Source organism: Thunnus maccoyii, chromosome 7 (assembly GCF_910596095.1).
Source record: "Thunnus maccoyii chromosome 7, fThuMac1.1, whole genome shotgun sequence".
Classification (NCBI taxonomy): Eukaryota; Metazoa; Chordata; class Actinopteri; order Scombriformes; family Scombridae; genus Thunnus; species Thunnus maccoyii.
In genome coordinates this window covers 12,131,297-12,151,899 of record NC_056539.1, presented here as the reverse complement: position 1 = coordinate 12,151,899, position 20,603 = coordinate 12,131,297, and the positions used below count along the sequence as shown (strand labels likewise).

The 20,603-nt window shown below is 41.6% G+C and overlaps 1 protein-coding gene across 9 annotated transcripts in view; it reads left to right on the top strand.

Moving 5' to 3' along the window:
* celf5a (cugbp, Elav-like family member 5a) overlaps nucleotides 1-20,603 on the top strand; it is a 192,057-nt gene that overhangs the window by 13,145 nt on the left and 158,309 nt on the right. For 5 of the 9 annotated variants that reach the window (XM_042415895.1, XM_042415896.1, XM_042415893.1 and 2 more), the window contains exon 2: nucleotides 5,949-6,031. In XM_042415895.1, the coding sequence (XP_042271829.1) occupies nucleotides 5,949-6,031 (83 nt within the window). The other 4 variants (XM_042415903.1, XM_042415902.1, XM_042415901.1 and 1 more) reach the window with 4 other exon arrangements.

Genomic DNA, 20,603 nt, shown 5'->3' with positions numbered 1-20,603 from the left:
GACGAGTCTGCAGTACACGATTTATGCCCAATGCCGATGTAGTGGCAGGATGTTCGTCTTGAGTTCCTGCAGTTGACGTCACACCCTGTAGCAGTCAGTTGTCATAGTGGCGGACACAAATTAATCTCTTCATGGTCCTGCTACAGTTTATAAATATCATTAACTGCTGAGGTAGTTAGTTTCTTGTGAAATATTATCAAAGAAAATTTCCGCCATGCTAGACACTTGAAATGAAATTAACAATACAAGCAATCACAAAACAAAGCATGGCTTACTGTAGAGTTGGAGGCCCATGGAGGTCACAGGTCTTGATAATTGTGATAACTTATAGATTTGATTAGCTGTGCTTGTAAAAAATCAAAATATATTTGTAGAGTTACTAAATAAAATAGCCTACTGGTTTGAGAACATCTGCCAAAGGACTGCTGTTGAAACTTAGCTGGCTGACTAACACTAGCACATTTACAGAAATCAAAATAATCAAATAATATCTATTTCACATAAGATGGTATATATTATAAATAATTTAAACAATTTTAATTTATTATTTTGAAAATATATATTTTTTAATGGCCTTGGTATATCAATCCAGATGTGGCAGTTTAGGTGTCACCTGCATTTCTACAGTATATCTTATCATTGTATCAGATTTTCATAGCTAAGGTGAGACAGGTGGTCAGTGGGTGGAGACTAGTCCAATTTAATCACATATTCAGGAAAAATAATGAATTAACCATTGCTTTTTATGCTGGTATACTGCGGCAGATGCAAGCAGCATCCTCCGGGGCTGAAAAATGAAGCCAATGGGGAAGTGCCAAAAACTCGCCTTCTATCTAATGGCCATCAGGGGGCGACTCCACCGGCTGCAAAAAGAAATCTGATTGTATGGAAGTCTATGAGAAAATGACCCTTCTTCTCTCTTGATGTATTACCTCAGTAAACTGTTTCCTAATGAGTTTACGATCTCAATTGGTAGTTTCAAGTCTTCTTCGATACAGCATGATTTTCATTTTGTAAATTATGGTCCCATTTAGAGTAAAATAGATGATAAAGCAGCGTATGCTTTAGGGCGTGGCTACGTCGTGATTGACAAGTCACTGCCACGGCGACAACGTTGCTTATGTATTGTAACCATAGGTCTAACTGCTGCTATTTCACAGTGTGTTTTCAGTTTACTAAAGTTAAGTGTACATTGTGATCATCTAAAAAAGTCTTGTTCAGCGTTTGGTTTTAATAAAAGAGTTTTTTCCGGTGAGTACATTTTGTTTTAACAATTTTAGGCCTGTTTTTCGCTAGCGAAAATTAGCATTAGCATTAGTATTATCACTGTTAACCATAGGTTGTAAATGCACCGTGCTAACAGAGCTAGCAGCTAGCTATATGGTGAGCTCAACCCTCTCGTCCAAATACGGTCACTTCTGGCTCCAAAAATCAAACATGGCGACGGCCAAATCCCAGATGGCGATGGTCAAATCCAAGATGGCAATGGTCAATCTCGAAACTTCAAATCACTAGTTCGCAAACCAATGGGTGACGTCACGTTGACTACGTCCATATTTTTTACAGTCCATAGGTAGATGGCGACGTCACCACAGCAGGTGCAGACAATCAAAAAACATTAGCCAATCAGATTACATGTTGGAGTAAAGTGTGCGTGCTAGTCAGATGTTAGCGTTACGTACCATTGAAACGAAAAATGTAGCTGAACGATAAAAAATACAACATGAGCCGTCCTTAAAACAGTGAGTATTCATAGCAGTAGTTAAATATGAAGAGTAACAGACTTCAACTTACTAACTTTATATTTATACACTATGGTGGGCCTGAGGGTCAAAATAACATTTCCGAAAACACATTGACTTTTCAGAAAACACGACATTTCAGAAAACACAACAACATTTCACAAAATTGAAAAGGTATGGACAACAATTCTTTTTTGTGATTGGATAGAACCCAAGTCAATCAAGATTGGTCAATGATAACCTACTATAGGAAATAAACTCCCATGGATGCACTGACTGGCTGTAAATGAGTGGTGTGCTACTGGGCTTTTGCCTTCATTGAAAAAGCTATCAAGAGAACCTGTCTGCATTCAAGCTGATGTAAACCAGGGGTTCCCAGGCCCCGGTCTGCAGACCAGAACATTTAGTACCAGACCGCGAGGGAACCATATCATTCAGTTATATAAGTTTGCAGGCTGTTATAGGCTATTTTGGGGGGTAAATACCTTGAAATTGGCACAGACTGTGCTGCATTTTCTGCATCACTCCCTGTCATGCAATAGCATGACAGGGAGTGATGCAATGGCATCTCTCTCTCACTCTCTCTGGTGCATCTTGTCTTGCTATCTCTGCATCAAGACGTATTGTCCCAGGCCAAATGAAATGTTATGTTTTCTGAAATGTTGTTGTGTTTTCTGAAATGTCATGTTTTGACCCTCAGGGCCACCGCAATATACTTTCTATACTTTATTATACTAAAATTTACCTGTTTACTAAATTCCTCATGTGAAAACTAGTAGAACCCCAAGCTGGTGAGTGTAACTTTAGCTAAATGCAGCTCACTGTTGTAATGTAGCCTAAATTGAACAAAAACGTTGCCAGTAAGCCACTGAATGTTTTTGATAAAGCAACATGTAACATTCAAGGTTTTGTCACTGCACTGATGTGGTGAATCTGATTAACAAAGAAAAAGATAACAGCTGAATACTGTTATTATGTTGGTAGATTTTAGTACTTAGTTTGAAAGTTAATTATTTTAAAGCTTATTGTATTGATTGATATCGCTATTTATATTTTCCAAGAGTATTGATTTCATGCTTATATTCCTAATAGTCCTGCGAGGTAATTGATCAAGGATAGTTGGTTCTGGCTTTAATTTATTCAAGTCAGGTATTTTGATTTGATTGATGTTGATGGCAAGCCTACCATGTCAAGGGTGATTTTATTACCATGGTGACAGAGCACAGCACCCCAGCGGTTACATGAATTACTTTCATCCGGATTCAGCAGTTCTTTTATTCACTGACTCATTTTTGGATTGAGTGAGGGCCAGGAATGTGTACATTTTGGGGGCAAACAATAATTTTAAAATCAGTTATCTTAAGGGGGAATTCCAATCATTTAACACATCAATATGATCAATTGTGTATAATACATACTACTGTATATAATGTTAGTATGTAGTAGGAACTGGGACACAATCGGAGTGTTAGTTGAATAAGTGCCTGAAACAAGTGCTTAGGTATAGTAGGACAGAGAAACAGATTTGTGTGTGTGTGTTGGTGTATACATAGATTTTTATTAACAGGACTATAAACGTCACAAACCTATTAGCAGATTATCCTACTGTGCTGCACCAGACACACACTAGACACAGACTTGACTAAGACACAGTTTTGGTAATGGAAAGTCTGGGCCACAGTGGATGTAAATGGCCGCTGTCGCTACAGCTATACAGTATCTTTCACTAGTTACTCTGTCAGACGTTCTCCCTCCGTCTCACTCACTCTGTCTCTTCCATGTAGGACTTTTTAATTACAGTACATGCCAATTCAACACAGTGGAGATGAAGAGACTCTGCCCTATTTCCCAGTACACACACGGCGCACACTTAAAAATATATCATTAAGAAATAGGAGATGAGCTGAATGGAGAGCAGAGAACAAGACGGAGTTGGTGAAGAGAAAATACGTCAAAGGAGAAGAAAGAGGGGAGGGAAGGGAGGCAAAGAGGAGAGGAGGAATTTCTTCTCTTTGGAGCTGAAATCAGTGTGTGAGATAAGGCTGTTTTAGGTTTCTATCAGATGATGCAGAGGATCATCTCCTCACAATGGGAAGGCTTCCCCCATTGCTGTGTCAGCAGGCTCCGATTACAGTGGCTTTTTGTTGTGTTTCAAACAATTTCATCATCCAGCCCCCCCTCACAATTTTGTACTTGGTATGCAATGCAGCACTGGCAATTTGTACGTGTTTGGATTCCAATTATGGAGTTGTTAAAGCTTTTTCGCCTGTGGCCTGCAAATTCTTATTAAGCCATACATTAAAGAGCAGAGAATCACATTTAAATGGAGTTCATGTTTCTCTTTTGTTTGCCAGTGTTGTGGTTGTTATTAATTTATTCTCAATGCCCTATGCATTACACATTAACAAATAAATCGTGTTTGTGATTGTAATGCAAAATACTTGTTTCTTATTCAGAGATAGGGCCAGCATTTGTCAAGTAAATCAACAACAACAAGCCCAGAGAGAGAGAGAAAGAGCGAGAGAGAGAGAAACAACAACCAAAACGGAGCTATTCCCTCCTATTACCCTCAACCATTTGAGAAACAAACAAACCCAAAACAACAATGACATTTCCGCAATCATAGTGTTTCTTCAAAAGTTGACTCAGAAGAGAGAGGGGGAATTAGGCAGCAGTGTCAGTGTGTGTGTGATTGGAAATCATTAGGTTAGGGATGCTGGGACAAGAGGGGCTGTAGGGTGGGCTGCACCGTGACATCAGTGCTACAGTCAGCCACCTCAAAGGTCACGACCCTGGACTAAATCCATCACATACTGAAAGGCAGTGTGATTGTCCCAAACAAAACGAAGAGAGCTTCAGGAAATGTAACAAAAAGAACTGGTTATCATTTGGATGAGAGTAGTCAAATGCATGCCAATAAAATGTGCAGGTGTCCAAGCACATATACACACATGTGCAGAGACTTTAGGCTTAGAGCAGCAAGACAAAACAGGTTACAGGCCAATCAATGGATCACTTACTGACATGGCATTTCAACATGCAGTCCTGCAAAGGTTACAGTGGAGAAACAGTCAAAGTGCAAGGGTCAATGAAATGGTAGAAAAAGATGCATATACACAGTTACATGTGTGCTGCCTCGAGCAAAGACACAAAAAAAACGGGTGGTGAATGTTTGGATGGGTAAATGTGATCGCAGCAACAAAACGAATTGGAATATTGTCAGTGTAAAGACACTTAATACATCACCACCCACTGAATAAATTTGGCTGTTGAAATGAGATCCAAAATGCAGTGGCTGCTAATAAACCATCTTCAGAGTGGCAGAAATATGATGCATGGTAACCCATATGAACCTCATTAATAGAACACAAGCAAATCTATTTATTCAGACAGTCAGGGGGAAAATGATTGCTTCAATACTCCATCTGGTTTCTCTCCATCCCTCTTTCTCTCCCTGCCTTCTCTTCTCTTTTTTTATGTATGCAGTGATTTTGACAGATGTTGTGTGTATGTGCATGCTTCACATTGGTGCTGGATAGGTTAGGCATTCACCCTGGAGAATTTTACCACCATGTCCCATCCTCCCTTCTTCTCTGTCAGTATCTCCCTCCTTCCTCCGTTCCTACAGTGATCTCATCTCTTCTTTCCTTTTCAATCCTACCATACTCTCCTGCAGTGCTGTTCCTTTTGTCTCAGCTGCTGTCACAACCATTCAGGGTGGGGACACTGGCCATGCTGCTAGGAGCTTTGGACAGGACATGGCGCTGGGGATGGGGAGACTGGACAGGCCTGGCAATTCATCCAAAGAATTCTCTTTTCATCTGCTCCTTTTTTGTTGTGGTTTCATTTTTTTTTTCTCCTCTCCCCTTGCTGCCATAGAAAACTGTCTACATGTAGCCTGCTGTATTGCACGGTTGCCTGTTCTCATTAACTTGCCCTGTTTATCCCAAGAAATGTTTGCCGGTAGTTTTGTGTTTTCACCAACTCATGCGACCCTTTATTCAGATTCGGTTCCTTAATTTTGTTAATTTCTCAGTATGTGGATGTAGGAGCTCGTTATTTTGAATCAGACCCAGTCTAATTTCTTTCTACTACATTTTCATCATTGTTTTGATATTCGCCATTTTTAAGGGCTTTTGTACTTTGTTTATATTTAGGATGACTATAATTCTAATTACATTTATATTTGCTGTACCTCTCTTGCAGGTTGTGCATTCCTCACCTACTGCGCCCGAGAGTCGGCCATCAAAGCCCAGAACGCCCTCCATGAACAGAAAACACTGCCAGGGGTAAGTGTGTCTGTATGTCTGTGCCCCATCCCCCCCTTCTCTTTTTGCTCTCACTTTCCTCCACGGTGGTCAGCCATGCCATCTGCACCCGGCTGCACACCAGCCGGCATTCTCCTTGTCTCAGAGATGAAAAACACTTTGGAAAGCTATTCAATCAATAGCTTCGCCTTTGCAAGTCCCAGTTTAAACTTTTCCATGTGTCTGTTCTCCAGGGGATATTGCCAGCATTGATCAGACCTACTCTGCCTCATACTTATGAAGCAATAGAATACAATGACAGTTTTTGGGGTAAATCTCTGCATGTCTGGAAACGTGCTGCAAACAGAAAAATGTCAAACACAACGTAGATTAATGTGATTGAAATAATTCATTTGGTAAAGAGAAATTAATTCTTTTGCACTTTACTTTGTGCTTCTTGTAGTAGTGCTGCATTTATATTTTATGTCACTTGTGATATTTTTATACATTTGCGTGTATGTACACTCTGTGCAGAGCTGTATCTCTGTGAGATCCTCACAAGTACTAAGACAATGACAGAGAGAGACAGAGGGAAGGAGGGGTGTGTAGAAGTGGCTTCCCACAGAGGCAGCGTGGCGTAACATGGTCAGATCAAGCCTGCACCAAGGAGAAACATCAGTAAAAATCCACTCACACCCCTCGCCTCATTCCCCACCACCATCACCCCCTGATAGAAGACAAAGAGTCGGAGAAACCCAGCCAAAAGGCATATTTTTCAGATTAAACATGCAAATACAACTACCGCGAACTTTGAACATTTTTTTCTGGTGGCTTTCTTGAAAAACAAGTTGTTTCATTTATCCTGCAAATTAGCCAAGCGTGAGGCTGGAGGGCGTTATATTCCTCTTTTTCCTCTGCATTTGAATAATAAGACGGAAGACAGAAAGAGGAAAAATAGTTCTTTCACATAACGCCAGAGGACATGTTCATGAGAGGTTATAACTGCGTGCAGCAACGTGTTAAGAAAGGAGGATTCTGTGTTTCTCTTTCAGTTTTTGTCCAGTTTTTGTCTGGTTTTCTAGCAAGTTACTTTCCCTCATAGTCATTAAGAATGCCCACCCCCCACCCCCCAACCCCCTCCTCACCAGCCTGGCAAGGCATTTCTAAGGGTTGACCTACCATTGGAATTAAATAGTTGATGTGGCTGAATGTATAAATGAGGGACATGAAGGCACAGTCACTAACAAGTCTGGTGCTCTTGCCTGCTCCCCCTCCTTTTCTTAAGCTCTCAGCTCCTTGTGGCGACCTGCACAATCCCTTTGTTTGTGTGCTCACTGTCTACAACAATTTACGTTTACATACTTGTGCAATTCGCTGTCCAGTCCGCATGGGAGTTGCCATTGCTCTCTGACACTGTGGTGGGCGCTGTGGACTAAACTACAACAAGCCAAACGTTTCGCTTCTTAATTAAAACCAAATATGTATTACAGTAAGAGAGCTGGATACAATGTCAGTTTGTCCTAGTGGCCATTTGTGGTACTGCAACAGCAGCAGCATTTTCGCCATAGACTACCATTATAAAAGAGATGTCTGTATAAATTTTGACAGGACACATATAATAGCAAACAAATATTTCTCTTTCTATTATGAACTTTTAATCCATGAAGGTTTCATATTTCAAACTTTCCTAGAGCCTAGAAAAGTGATTTTAAAGTGGGTGATCAATCACTAGTCTATGGTCTGAGTGGGAATGCGTTGGTGTAGCCATTAATGCACATGTGCGGTGGACTGCACAATGCTGAAGCAAAGAAGCTAGAGATTTTTGGCTTATGCACTCTGCTAGCAATTTTTATTTAAGTGAATGGGGGCCATCTTTGAACCTGTTATCCAGTTCCCACATTACATTCATAGTTAAAACTTTTACATTGGCTGCATATTACCATTGTACAGCATGTGTGCTGTATTTTACTTGTTTTTTGTCCTTCTCATCTTTATAAACACATTGGTTATCTGATTATTGGCGTGTTTTGGAAGGAGGTGGAAGAGGAAATGATTGGGGATCCCACAGACCAACGAGCCAATCATCCACAAGTCGGTGTGGCCGCAGAACATAATGTGCCGGGTACACATGCCGGCCTCAATTATGTAATTGTAGGCGTGTTTGTGGAGCGTGGCGCCTTAGTGTGTTCGAAGAGAAGAGCAGAATTCCAAACCATCTGGGCTCTGAAAGGTTTAACGATCATTTAGACTGAGTGCTGTTAATGTAAACAGCATCACTTGATGTTACAGAAAAAAAATACAAATACAGTCATGATATGTACAAATTTTGCAGTTTTTAGATAACATATCCAAACACAGTCTTGCATGTTGCATTTTTCACACACCAGTTCTGAAAGCTTCTCCTCGAGCGCGTGCACATGCACACACACACACACACACACACACACACACACACACACACACACACATTCATGGTCTCTGAAAGTTGCCATGTGTCACTTGTGAGTAATAAAACCCTTTTCTTGTACCTTTCAGTCCTGCTTTAACCCTCCAGTTGACCCCTCTACTCCACCGAGTCCTGCCCACCCCACATCCTCCTGTCTCCCCTCTCTCCCACTGCTCCGCTGCCGATACTCTTCCTGAGACAGAGCGTGTCATAGAAATGTAACAGGCAGACATTGATGGGTGTCAGGCCTCACATACGAGGCTGCTCTGCTGTTCCCTTCCCTTCAACTTCACTCACACACACAAACACCAGCGGTCCAAGGAAACACAGGCAATTGTGTGCTATAAAACCACAGCCACACTGCACAAGCAGGTGCAATACTAGCTCCACACAGATACAATACCACACCAGTGTCCCTAAACATCCTATAGACCCTTTTGACTCACCATAGACAGAGCATACCATACAGGACATTTTATGATAATGAACACATGCATTGTGAGACTGCTTCCCATCCCCCCTCTGTCCTTCTCTCTTGAGCTTCCCTGCTCCTAAATCTTTTGCGATGTGACCCCTGTTGCTTCACTGCTTGATGGTAAGTAGATATGCCAGTTGTTTGTTTGCAAAATCCTGCTTGATATGCAGTCTGCCAGGGGCTACGGAGTAATTAATGTAAACTAGGAATTCTCCTGAGATGAGTTATGAGTTATCAACGTCTGCGTTTTGTCATTAACTCCTGCATTGTTGCTCTCTTGCATGGGGCTTTGACCGGCGTGGTAACTCATCCATGTCTATTATTTAAAATTTTGAATCTGAATTCAGGTCAAACCACCGACATCGTGCTGGACTTTGTATGTTGCAAAAGACTAGAATCATGTATGAAAATCGTACCACCCACAGTAACAAGTTATTCTGAGTCACATGCAGAACCCTTTGTTAAACACCGAGCACACATGGCCACCCACATATACACATACCAGCTTACACATGGACACCAGCATTCATACACTCATTGCCATTGTTTCTAGATCTGTTTTGCAGATAAGCAATTTGTAGTGGGTCCAGGTCGTTAGGTAGAGAGGAGCAGATGTAGTCCTGTTAAAGCACTTCATGAACAATGAGGTAAGGGCTACGGGTGATAGTCGTTCAGGCAGGTTGTACCAGTTGTACTTCGGTACAGGGACAATAGTAAACTCCTTGAGGCATGTGGGGACCACAGACTGCTCCAGGGAGAGCTTGAGTATAGTGGTCAGCTTAGGTCTTAAGAACATGTCCAGGAATTTGGCACATATGTACAGTAGTGGCTTTTGTCTTCCATATCATGTCAAGTACATGCGTGGATCATTTCCTTTTAATCCCTTGCACATGGGTATGCAATTTTAATCTTGTGTGAGAAAGGTGGACTTCACCAGTAACATTAAAAATTATAGGAAGTAACAGAATTCAAATACATTGAATGACGATTGTTTAAAAAATGCAGTTCAAAATTATGTTTTGATGTAATGAAAAAATCGTAAAAATGGTAGCTGTGTCATGTTATAATACTTGAAGTATCAATAAATTAAAAAAAGATACTTCATCTCATGTTTTTTATACACTGTCTATGTCTACGTACACTCAGATGGATACACTAGTTGCCGCACACACAAACACACACAACCCAGTGTCGTCTTATTATTAGAAATAAGTGGTTCTGTTCTTGGATGTTATTATCCATGTCCCCCTGTTACGCATTAGCCACTGAAAGGAACAGTATGGCCTAATGCAAGTGTACTGGACTGGAATATAGATTCCTATGGTGAATTGTGATGGGAACCTCGGGGACACGAGTGCCTGACATAAGTTTGGCCACTGAATAGGAGAAGCGCTGACAGTGTACCAGGTGTGTGTTGCTTGACTCTATTAGCTGTGTGTGTCTGTGCATGTGTGGTAAGCTGGCTTTGCATTGCAGCCAGCTCTATGTAGATACAGATAGCAGTGTATAAAGGTGGGAAGAAAAACATGTGCACATGGCAGCTTGCCGTGATCACACACCGCCCACAACAGTGAGGCTTGAATATATTATTTGTGCGTTGTTTTGTGCTTGTTTGCTGCTGACGGAGATGCACTACTTTTTATGTTACATAACCACACGAGTGCTTTTGTGTATGTGGATATGCTTGCGTTTATTAACTTTAAAAGTGTTTCTCTCTCATCAAATTAAGCATGTTGTGATGACCTGGACATTGAAATGTTTTCTGGCAACTCCGCTATGAAATTTTGTGTGTTCTTAAAAAACACAAAAAACAAACAGAAACACAGAGACACTTAAGGCCCAAAGTGGCTATATCTACAGCAGTTGGTATGTGTGCTTGTGAGTGTCACAGCTTTATACACAAGTCCGCAAGAGATTTACTCCACCCAGCTCAGCATCATGACAAAATCCTGCATCCTTCACACTATCCACCCACCCATCCCCCCCCCCCCCCCCCCTCCTCCCCTTCCACCCACTCTCCTCAAACTCTCTGTCCTCTCACCGCCACTCCTCAAATCCAGCAGATCCAAGAAGTAATCTCAGTCACTGCAGCAAGTCTATTTGCTGTGGCACAGAAAAACATGCCACCTCCCGTTTTTTGTCATGCTAGCATTGTGTATAATAGTGATTGTCTTGGAGAGGCATTGGTGGAAATATGTTTGCTGCATGCATTTACTCCCAGTATTAATACAGCTCGACCTGGGGGGAGTGTAAGAGGCTGGCAATGATTCAGGAGGCAGGTTTATGGAAATAGCACCCGCATTAAAAAACCAATGAGAGCAGGGAGAAGATTATGCTCCGGCACACACATGTGGGCTCCTGCAATGTCAACACTCTAAGTAGATCCCCTCCCTCTCAATTGCCTCCGTCTCCCTCTGTCTCCATTTCTGTCTTTCCCGCTCTCTCACTCTTGCGGTGTGCTCTTTGCCGCACACATACCACCACTTTTAGTCCGCTGTGCCATGGATGCCTGCGTGTTTGTACACATGAGCATGCATGAGTTTGCGTGTATTTGTATGTGTAATTGTGTGTATGTGCCACTACTCAGCTTTGCCATAATAGGATGTATGAGGAGCAAGGAGCAGAGCACGGCTGTGGTGCGGAAAGTGGCCGACCTTGCGCTGTGGAAATGAGGCTTCCGTGCCATAGAGCTGTTCCTCCACACGCTGTAAACCGCCCAGCCTTCCGCTGAGCTTTGCGCACACACACACACATGTTCACAGACACAAACATTATATATATATATATATACTGTTGCGTGCATGCTGTCCACCTGTATATCAACTACAGCCAAGCTTGCACGTATGTCAGCCTAGCTGCCGCAAAGGCTGAATAATTCAATGCTACACTCTGTGAAGGTTGGAAGTGTATGAGTGTAGCGTACTGTATGATTGTCTGTGTACTGTATGTGCCTCTGTTGAGTGGGCAGGGGTGGGGGTGGGAATGGAGCAGACTGGTCAGCATGAAGCCAATCGGTGCTGGCAGGATTAGAGGCCTTGTAGCTAGAGAGAGGGGACTCGTTAGAATTTAGCCTTTGGGTAACAGGAGTGTTTGTGTGTGTGTGTGTGTGTGTGTTATCAGGAAGAAGATCATAGAGAAGTGGAAGTTGAAACAGGCATGGTCAAGCTTTTTCCTTCTTTAAAACACTTTTTTTCTGCTCTTTAAATTATACTAGGACATGTGTTGTGAATTTAATATGTGAATTTAAAGTAGTATTACTAATACTATCCCATCTATACTGCCCAACCTCTACTATGTTTTTCATTTTTTATAATAATGGTGGGCATGTCTGTAATATGTGAACTGAAATCTTTTATTCTGGTTTCACTCTTATAAGAAGTTTGTGCCTCTGTGATTAACAAATGCAAACATTTGAACACCATCCGTAAAGACAGCTAGCACCAGCTCTAATGGTTGTATGTCTGTGACCTGCCCTGTGTCTTAACTTATTACCCAAATCAACTAACACTGATGAACAGAAGGAGCAGGTGGTATTGTTAAAAATCTGGGGGATGAGGGCTGCTGTGCATGTGCAAGTAGACATTTGTGCAGGGGTGTATGAAAGATTCTACTTATTTTAATGTATTGTTTATATATTATAGGTGGCACTGTGCTACACTGGCATTTGACAATATTACTATGATGTAGTATGTAAGCACAAGAAAAGTAGTTTTCTTTGAGTGTGTGTGTGTGTGTATATCTATATATTTCTGTGTGTGAGTGCTATAATGGCGTATTGGTGTAATGTACGCACAGTAAAGAGCTGCTGTACCAGAGTGCTCCTAAGGGAACAGAGATGAATCCCCATATCCCTAGTGTGCACTTGTGTGTGTGCGTGCCTGTGTATACACACACACACACACACACACACACACACACACACACACGCACGCACGCGCATTATACGCACCCCTGAAGCAGAGTGGCTAGAAATAGACTCAAACAAATATAGGGCTAACTGTTGGAGCCATCACAATGTTGCAATGTCGTACAATGTTTTCCACCTTCTGTCTCTCTCTGTCTAGCTGTTGCTCCCTCACACACACACCTCACATACACATACACACACACACACACACACACACACACCCCTCTCCTTTGTTCAGCTCGTTTTCCTGTGGTAGATTAGCCACATATTTAGAGAAGCCTTCTTCTCCCCAGGGGATTGGCTTCCAAAGGTATTTGGGAAAAAAGGAGAAGGATTTACACTCCGCACCTGCCTTTGGAAAATAAACAACACCAACTGAAACACTGAAAATGTGTTTCATCACAAAATTTTATTTTATACAGTATAGGATATACCACACTCATATGCGTTATCCTCCCTTGCTACAAGTGTTACTGTTGTCAAACCAAATATTTGATGCATTGGAAGAATTAAGTCTGTTAAAATAGTGCAAAAAAGATAGATATACTGGTAGACTGACAGCACAAAGAATGTAACATTTTCTTATGTATTTTAGTTTTTTAGATTTATTTATTACAGCTAAACACTACAGCATGTAATAACCATTGTCATCAGATGGGAGCTGATACAAGCTAATAAAGAAATCTCAAAAGTTTATGTTGCTTTGCTGATGACCAAATTTTGACCCCGTTTGTGACATAAGCACTGATGACATTACAATGCTGCTTCCCCCTCCCACTGCTCAGGGTACATCTGACTAACTAGCTCTTGGAGGGGAGACATTGCTTGAAATACTGAAATAATCCACTGCACACCCTGCCCATTAAGCCACTTCACAGTGAGAAGTGTGCTATTTTTTCTGAGGTACAGGTTAGCAAAAAACCTGAATTATTAATGTTTTTGATATTTTTAGCCTGTTTAACCTATTTCTGGTTGTGGCTGGAGACTGCTCGCCCGTCTGTCTGTGAGATTCAATCATGTGACACGGCTGTGATCTGGGTTATAGAGCTGGGTTTTGCATGTAATGGGGGAAACTAAGTGTGTGCTTATGGATGTGCATAGGAAGTAGGCAAATTTGTTTTTTTTTACATTGAATGTTTCAGCCTTTATTCCCAGTTAACATGTGTTAGACTGGTTTAATTTGGCGCTATGCAGTTCAGATGATCTAATGTTAATTTGGCACTGAGAAGCATCACCTGTACCAGTGTGGCCCTACCAGATGAGTCTGGTTTTATTCCAGGCTGGCGGGCACGGCTGTGCATAACCGTGTAAGCAGCGAGGCCCAGATACTGACTGACAGTCTGTCTGTGGGTCTCTGCATAGGCTTGGACAGGTGTGCCACAGCCGCCAGACACAAAGAGAAAAAGTTGGAGAGCGGAGGAATGTGCACATGGATGATAAACTATTGCCTTAAATCGAGGGCTGTGTATGCGTCTCCATGTGAGTGTTTCTTTGTGTGTATGTTAAAAGAGTGAGGAGAAAAGATTAGCTTAAAAAAACTGGATATCCAAATAGACAAGGCGGCAGTTTAAGAGACACAGGCAAGTGTAGCTGGGAACATGTCACTTTACTCAATAATGAAGGACGCACTTAAAACGCATCACCCAATGTGGCTAATCAGAGCTGACATCTCACTGGCTGGACCTTGTGCCTTCGGGAGAGAGAGGGGGATGCGTAAGGAGTGTGCGAGAAATATTGAGAAAAGAGGAGAGGACTGAGAGGGAGGTACAGGGTCATGTTGACAGCTTGAAGTCATACCTTCGGAGTTAAAGTGTGTCTGCATATCCATGTGTGTACTGCACACACACACACACACAGCATGTACTGTATATCTGTGCTTGACTGAAATGGCACACTTGTATTGTGGAACCAGAGGGAGCTCATTTGTAAGGCAGATCTAGCCGTGCTTTGGTGTAGTGTCCACAGAGAGGGTAAGGGGGCCGCACAGCACGACAGCCAGCAATTGTCAGCAAAAATCAGGACTAATGAAATACAGTACACATGGCTGGAGGGCAAGGAGAGGAGTGTGACTGACAGGACACATGAGTGGAAACAGCCCGTGGCAGCCCTCCATCATGGCTACCGACACATCAGCCAGCCAGACCGATTTGTTTTAAGCCCCAGCCCCCTTCCCATCCCAGATAAGGGAAGCAGCGTGAAGCACAGGGTAGAGGAGAGGGACAGTGTGTGCGAGGGTCCCCGGGGGTAATGACACAGAATACAAGTGTATGGGGAGTGCTACTGATGGGCCTGCTCATGTGGAAGTGGGTATTTGCATTGCAGAGGAGGGCTGTCAGTAGAGCTCTCTCCGGGAGCCAGTGTCAGGGTGATCGCTAGCGGTGAAGTCTTCTGTCGTCTGCCCGGCAGAATACCAGGACACCGGGTAAAGCTGAGCTAGCACCAGGAAGATCAAGCACGTCGACACGTTCAACATTTACAACAGTTACATTCTGAGAGGGTTTTGGTGGCAGCTGTTTTGTTAGTTAACTTAGATTTTACCTGACTCTTCATTTAAGCGGTTCTGTTTTGGCACGGTTGCCTTAAAGTGTTCATATAGAAAACAACAATAAGCTGGATAGTTGCAGACTAGCTGGAAATATAAATTATATAGTTATGTGCCAACAGCTATAGTCTGTGGCCTCTAAACTATTTCAGTCCCAGCTGCAATAAGAGGCACCTTTTAATAATTCAGAGTAAAACAGTATACTGGATGTCTTCCAGGCAGCAAGCTCACATTTAGGTGAAACACCAAATTCCCCTCTACCCCTCACTCCCACCATAACCCCAAAATGTTAGCAGGGCTGTATCAAATACCCGTGAAGGGCTTGTAGACACACACACATCACTGGCTAGTGTTGTTGTTTGCAGAGTTTGTTGGCACTGCGCAGAGCTTATGCGTGTATGTGTGTGTATGCATGAGAGAGAGTTAACGTGCAGCGCGGAGAGAGTGCATAGTCTTTCTCGTCAAGCCTCATGGCTCCCTGCACAGCTGTGGCACACGTACATATATGTGTGGCATGTTTAAGAGAATGCAGTTTAGAGAGAGGCTGCTCTACAGGGTTAGCCAGTCTACATCCTTTAATGTGCTTTCTGCAAGTTCTCAGACAGGAGGTGGCTCTGTGAAGTCAGCTTGGAGGTAGAAAAGAGAAAATGGAAAAGAGGAAGAAAGAAACCAAGATATGTGGATTAGAGGGAAAGAGAGAGGAGAAGGAGTAGGGATGGGTCTAAGAGAAGACAGGGAGACTGTGAAACGGAATGAGAAGGAAGATGAAAGATATTTGAATCACTGAGTTGTGAAGATTAAAAAATGAGATGGAGGGAATGAGATAGAGGGAAATAGAGAGTGGGAAATGGAGAGTGGGAGGTATTGATGGAGGGCCTCACTGCCTGATCAGGACTGGTGGTTTTATGAATCAGGAGAAAAGTAGTACAGCTGTGGTCTGTCTTTTGTAGAATCCCATGGTGAAGTCCAAAGGCGTCCCAGAGGCAATCATTAGGTTCACAGTGTGGTGCTCACTTGCTGAATATGCACTGTCTCTCAGATTTTCATAGTGGAATATATGGACTGGTTGAAAGAAAAAAGAATGAGACAAGCAGGCAGGAGAATCAAAACGAACAAAAGACTTAAGAACCAAAGCAATCATGCTGCTTTGATCCCTGCACATCCCCCGGATAATCCATGTTTTTCACATAGAACCAGAGTCCCTGTTTTGTCAATATATTAATACATGGTATTGACGAGGCCCATAAAACCTCCTCCAGCAATTCTCTTGACAAAACACTGAACTGAAGCAGTGCATCTTATTCCTGTGCCTCTGTTTTAGTCATTGTGTACAGAAAATATGAGTCTATTTACACACTATATAACTGAGGTAACTTAGCTGTCTTTTACTACATTATAACATATACCAGCATATAGCAACATATACTATTTAGACTGTATTCTGCCTTATTGCTGGTATACTTAATTATGCTGCTGCTGTTGCGTACAGTGATATAACTGTCCTAATATACACTAACAGCATACACTCAGTATGTAACACACTGTGTTATGTAATGTACTGTGCTGTTTTATTGCAGGTATTGTGCATCTGCGTTTTCCATTGATGTCCGTTGTCAGTGAATCAATTTTAAAGATATTTTCCAGATTACGTCCAGTGTGCAGCTATAATGGTAAGAAGTCCTTTTGGTGAACAGATGCCAAACGCTCATACTACTCACAACAGAAATCTTCTAAATAGCCTCACTGAGTGACAATATGCTCCAGCTTTGTTAGCTAAATCTGTTTATTAAAACACGAATAACTCAAAATGAGGTTAGTAAATACCAGAACAGTTCTGTTCAATTTGGCTTCACACTTGATGCAATTAGTTTGAATTTCATTTACTAATACCTTGTATGCATATTCCAGATTTAAATAAAATGTTAGCCAGGTGTATGAGGTATAAACAGTACCAGAAAATTATCACCTATATTTCCCCCAAATGATTGGGAGAGTAGTTTGAGTGTCACTTTATCTTTTTTTCTCTAATCCACAGTCAGAAGGGGCTGTTCAAATATGCAAAAAATTGTATACCTATGGCAAATTGAAAATATGTCCTTTTCATTGTAAACATTCCTAATTTAATTAAATATATTTTATTGACTGCCTGTTTGGTAGCTGTTCCATTAGCAAAAGCCAATTTGGAAATGAGTGCATTTATTAAGAAAATCTTTGTTACAGATGGGTAGTACCATGGTCCATAGCAGATCTGCCCACTGGGAATTATAAATCATTAGAAAACTGTAGTCTTTCATCTAATTTCTTGTCTTTGCACTAAAAAAAAATACAGAAATGTAGCTGAGAAAAATGGATTTGAAATATGAGGAAACAGGTACTTCATTTTATGATTTACTTTGATTTAATAAGGGAGTGCCATCCTTGCTCAAATTACCTACTGGGAAATAAACATTTGCACACCTCTGCAATTTGATTGTTTGATTGTGCACAGCTGTTGCAGGTGATGAAGCTCAGTCTGAATATGAACAGCAACATTGTTTCTGTGCTGATGTTTCATCTGGAATTTTTAGAGGTGAATGATTTTAAACTTGCCCTGTTGTCACTTTAATTCAAGCTCCCTTTAGTCATTTTATGACACACAGTGCATGAGGTGTCTTTCTAAATCTGGCTGTATATTTTAATGGCTATGTAAGATAACACATGAATGTGAAGACATGGAATATGCTCAGTGACAGGCAAACATAAGGATGCACATGTGTCTGTGAGTGTTTCTATGAGGTAGGGTAAAGCTGTCTCTCATCATCATCACACAACAGCAGTAATGGGGCTCAGGAAAATGATTACCATGGCAGCGTGGGCCGCCACACTGCTTAAATGAGTGTACACACACAGAAACACACATATAAATATACACTGAAGCAAGAGATGTGCACAGGCACAATCCATTAGGCACTGGGGCAGAGGACGAGACAGCACATTTATTTACAGAGTTTATTTTACCTGTTTTTCTTGATTCATTATTTATGAATCTATCAATCTGTATGACACTGCGGCATGCATATAGAATTTGTCTGCCTGCTTTCCTGCCTATTTTCCTATGTGCCGGCTTCTATGCGTCTATCTGCCTATCTGGCCTTATAAGGCCTCTCCTTTGTCCATCAAAAAATGTCTGCTTTGCAAACTCTCTCTCCTTTTTCTCTTTTTTTCTGCCTCTCATCTCTTTCTATTCTACATCTTTGTCATCAGACTAGTTCCTTCTATTCTTTGATCTTTTATTCTGTCTCTAAAACATTTTAAATTATGATGATGACTTGCAAATTTATCTCAGATTAATTTGATGGGTTCAGCTTGTACCCACTCGCCTCATGGGTGTGCTTTTACTGCAGTGTTATTAATATATTCCTGAAATAATACTCTCCAGTGCCCCTCTTTCAAGCCTGTGGAAGGTTAGAGCATGTTGTCCAACCCACTTCCTAATCTACTCTTCCGTCTCTCCTGCTCTAACTACCCCTTTCTCCCCAATATCTCCTTCCTAGTCTTCTCTGTTGACAGGCTTAAAGATACCTTGTGGAGCTGTTGACAACTAGTGGTGCTGTAAAGCAAAGGTTTGATGAGTGGTCTCTGTATTGCTTGAATCGCATGTTCTGGGGGGACATGATACACACATTTCTTCTGATGTCGGTAATACATATGAGGTAATAATGTTCCAGGAAAATAGGAGAAGAGGGAAAACTAACTGTTTGAGAAAATATAAAAGGCTTTGCAAATGCTTCATAAAGTAGGACATTCTTTCGAGGTATTTGTTAGGCCTTAAGGACACACAGTCTGTGTTAGTGAGAAATACTGTATATAAACAAAACCATGATTGTTAGTAGTTTAAACTCTACGGGGAAGCTTTAACCAACTTTACACAAGATGAATGGGAAGTCATCAGTGGGGCAGTGAAAGTCTGTCATGTCCTCTGACACATCTAAAAGCACTTAGGCTGTGTTTGCTGAATGACCAGAATCTGGTAATGCCAGATTTATTATAGTGTCCGTTCTTAGTGAGAGCCCTGTGGGTATAGCAAGCTATAGTTACACTGCCTGACTCTATTTCAGGTTGTGGCAAAGAAGGGAAAATAAAAGCCTTTTCTGTTGCTTTCTCTCTCTTTTAGTCCCTCTTTCACTCTTTCTCTTACACTCTCTTTCACTTTCTTTCTCTGTCATCACTGTTATCTTTTGCAGCCCAGCCCCCCTCCCTTATTGAAGATGATGATAGTGGTCTGGCCATAGCTTACAGAAATAGGACATACAGTAATAAAGGCAGAAGAGATGGCAGGTTATCTAAGGATCAGCATGGAGCGCAGCTAAAAGAAAATAAGAAATTACAAATATCAAAAAAAATGTTTGCCCACCTCAGCCTTATCCTATCAAAACACAGGATCACTGAGCTGTAAATCCAGGCTTATTTTTTGCTGCAAACCAAGTAGGCAGAAAGAGCTATTCCCTCTTGCAATAAACGAGAACAATGACATATTGCCGGGGTTACGTGTGAATGGAGCTATAACGGTAGAGTGTGTGTTTGATAGCTTGATGTGGGCCTGTCGGTCACACGCAGTGATATCTTGCCATGTCTGATATTACTCTATAGGTGTAGTGGATGCTGGCAGATCAGCAAGAGGTTGATTTGAAATTAGAGACTAAGATAGCTGTTACAAAGCTAGAGCCATAAAGCATCTGGAAGAAAAGGGGCTACTATAGTACAATACACCTAGTCTGTTTTTTTTTTCCTTCAATTTTTATTTTATTTTTTTCAGAGTGGCAGCACACAGAGCTTGTAAGACAAATCCTTTCTAATAGGAAGCCTCTAGGGCTGCAGAGGAGCGTGGTCGATACAGAGAGACACAGAGGGCTTTGAAGATGGCCTATCTCGCTGCCTCAATCCAAATGAAAAGGCAAGAGAGGGGCCCACAGGGACAGAGCCGGGCTAAGTTTCTATTAACACTATCTACATAACACCTAAGATGTCCCTGTGTTTGATGTGACAGCGTCCAGATTAACTCACATTAGGGAGAACAACAAAGCCCTGGGTGCTGCATCCTCTCTTATTGCCTGGAAGACAGGATATTTTTCAGACGGACTCAGAAACAGTCAAAAAACACAAGTTCAGACAACTTAAAAGAAATACATTTATAGTTTTCATGCTTTACACATGTCAAAAACATTTAGTTGTCCCCAAATGTTTTTTTTTTTAAATATATATATA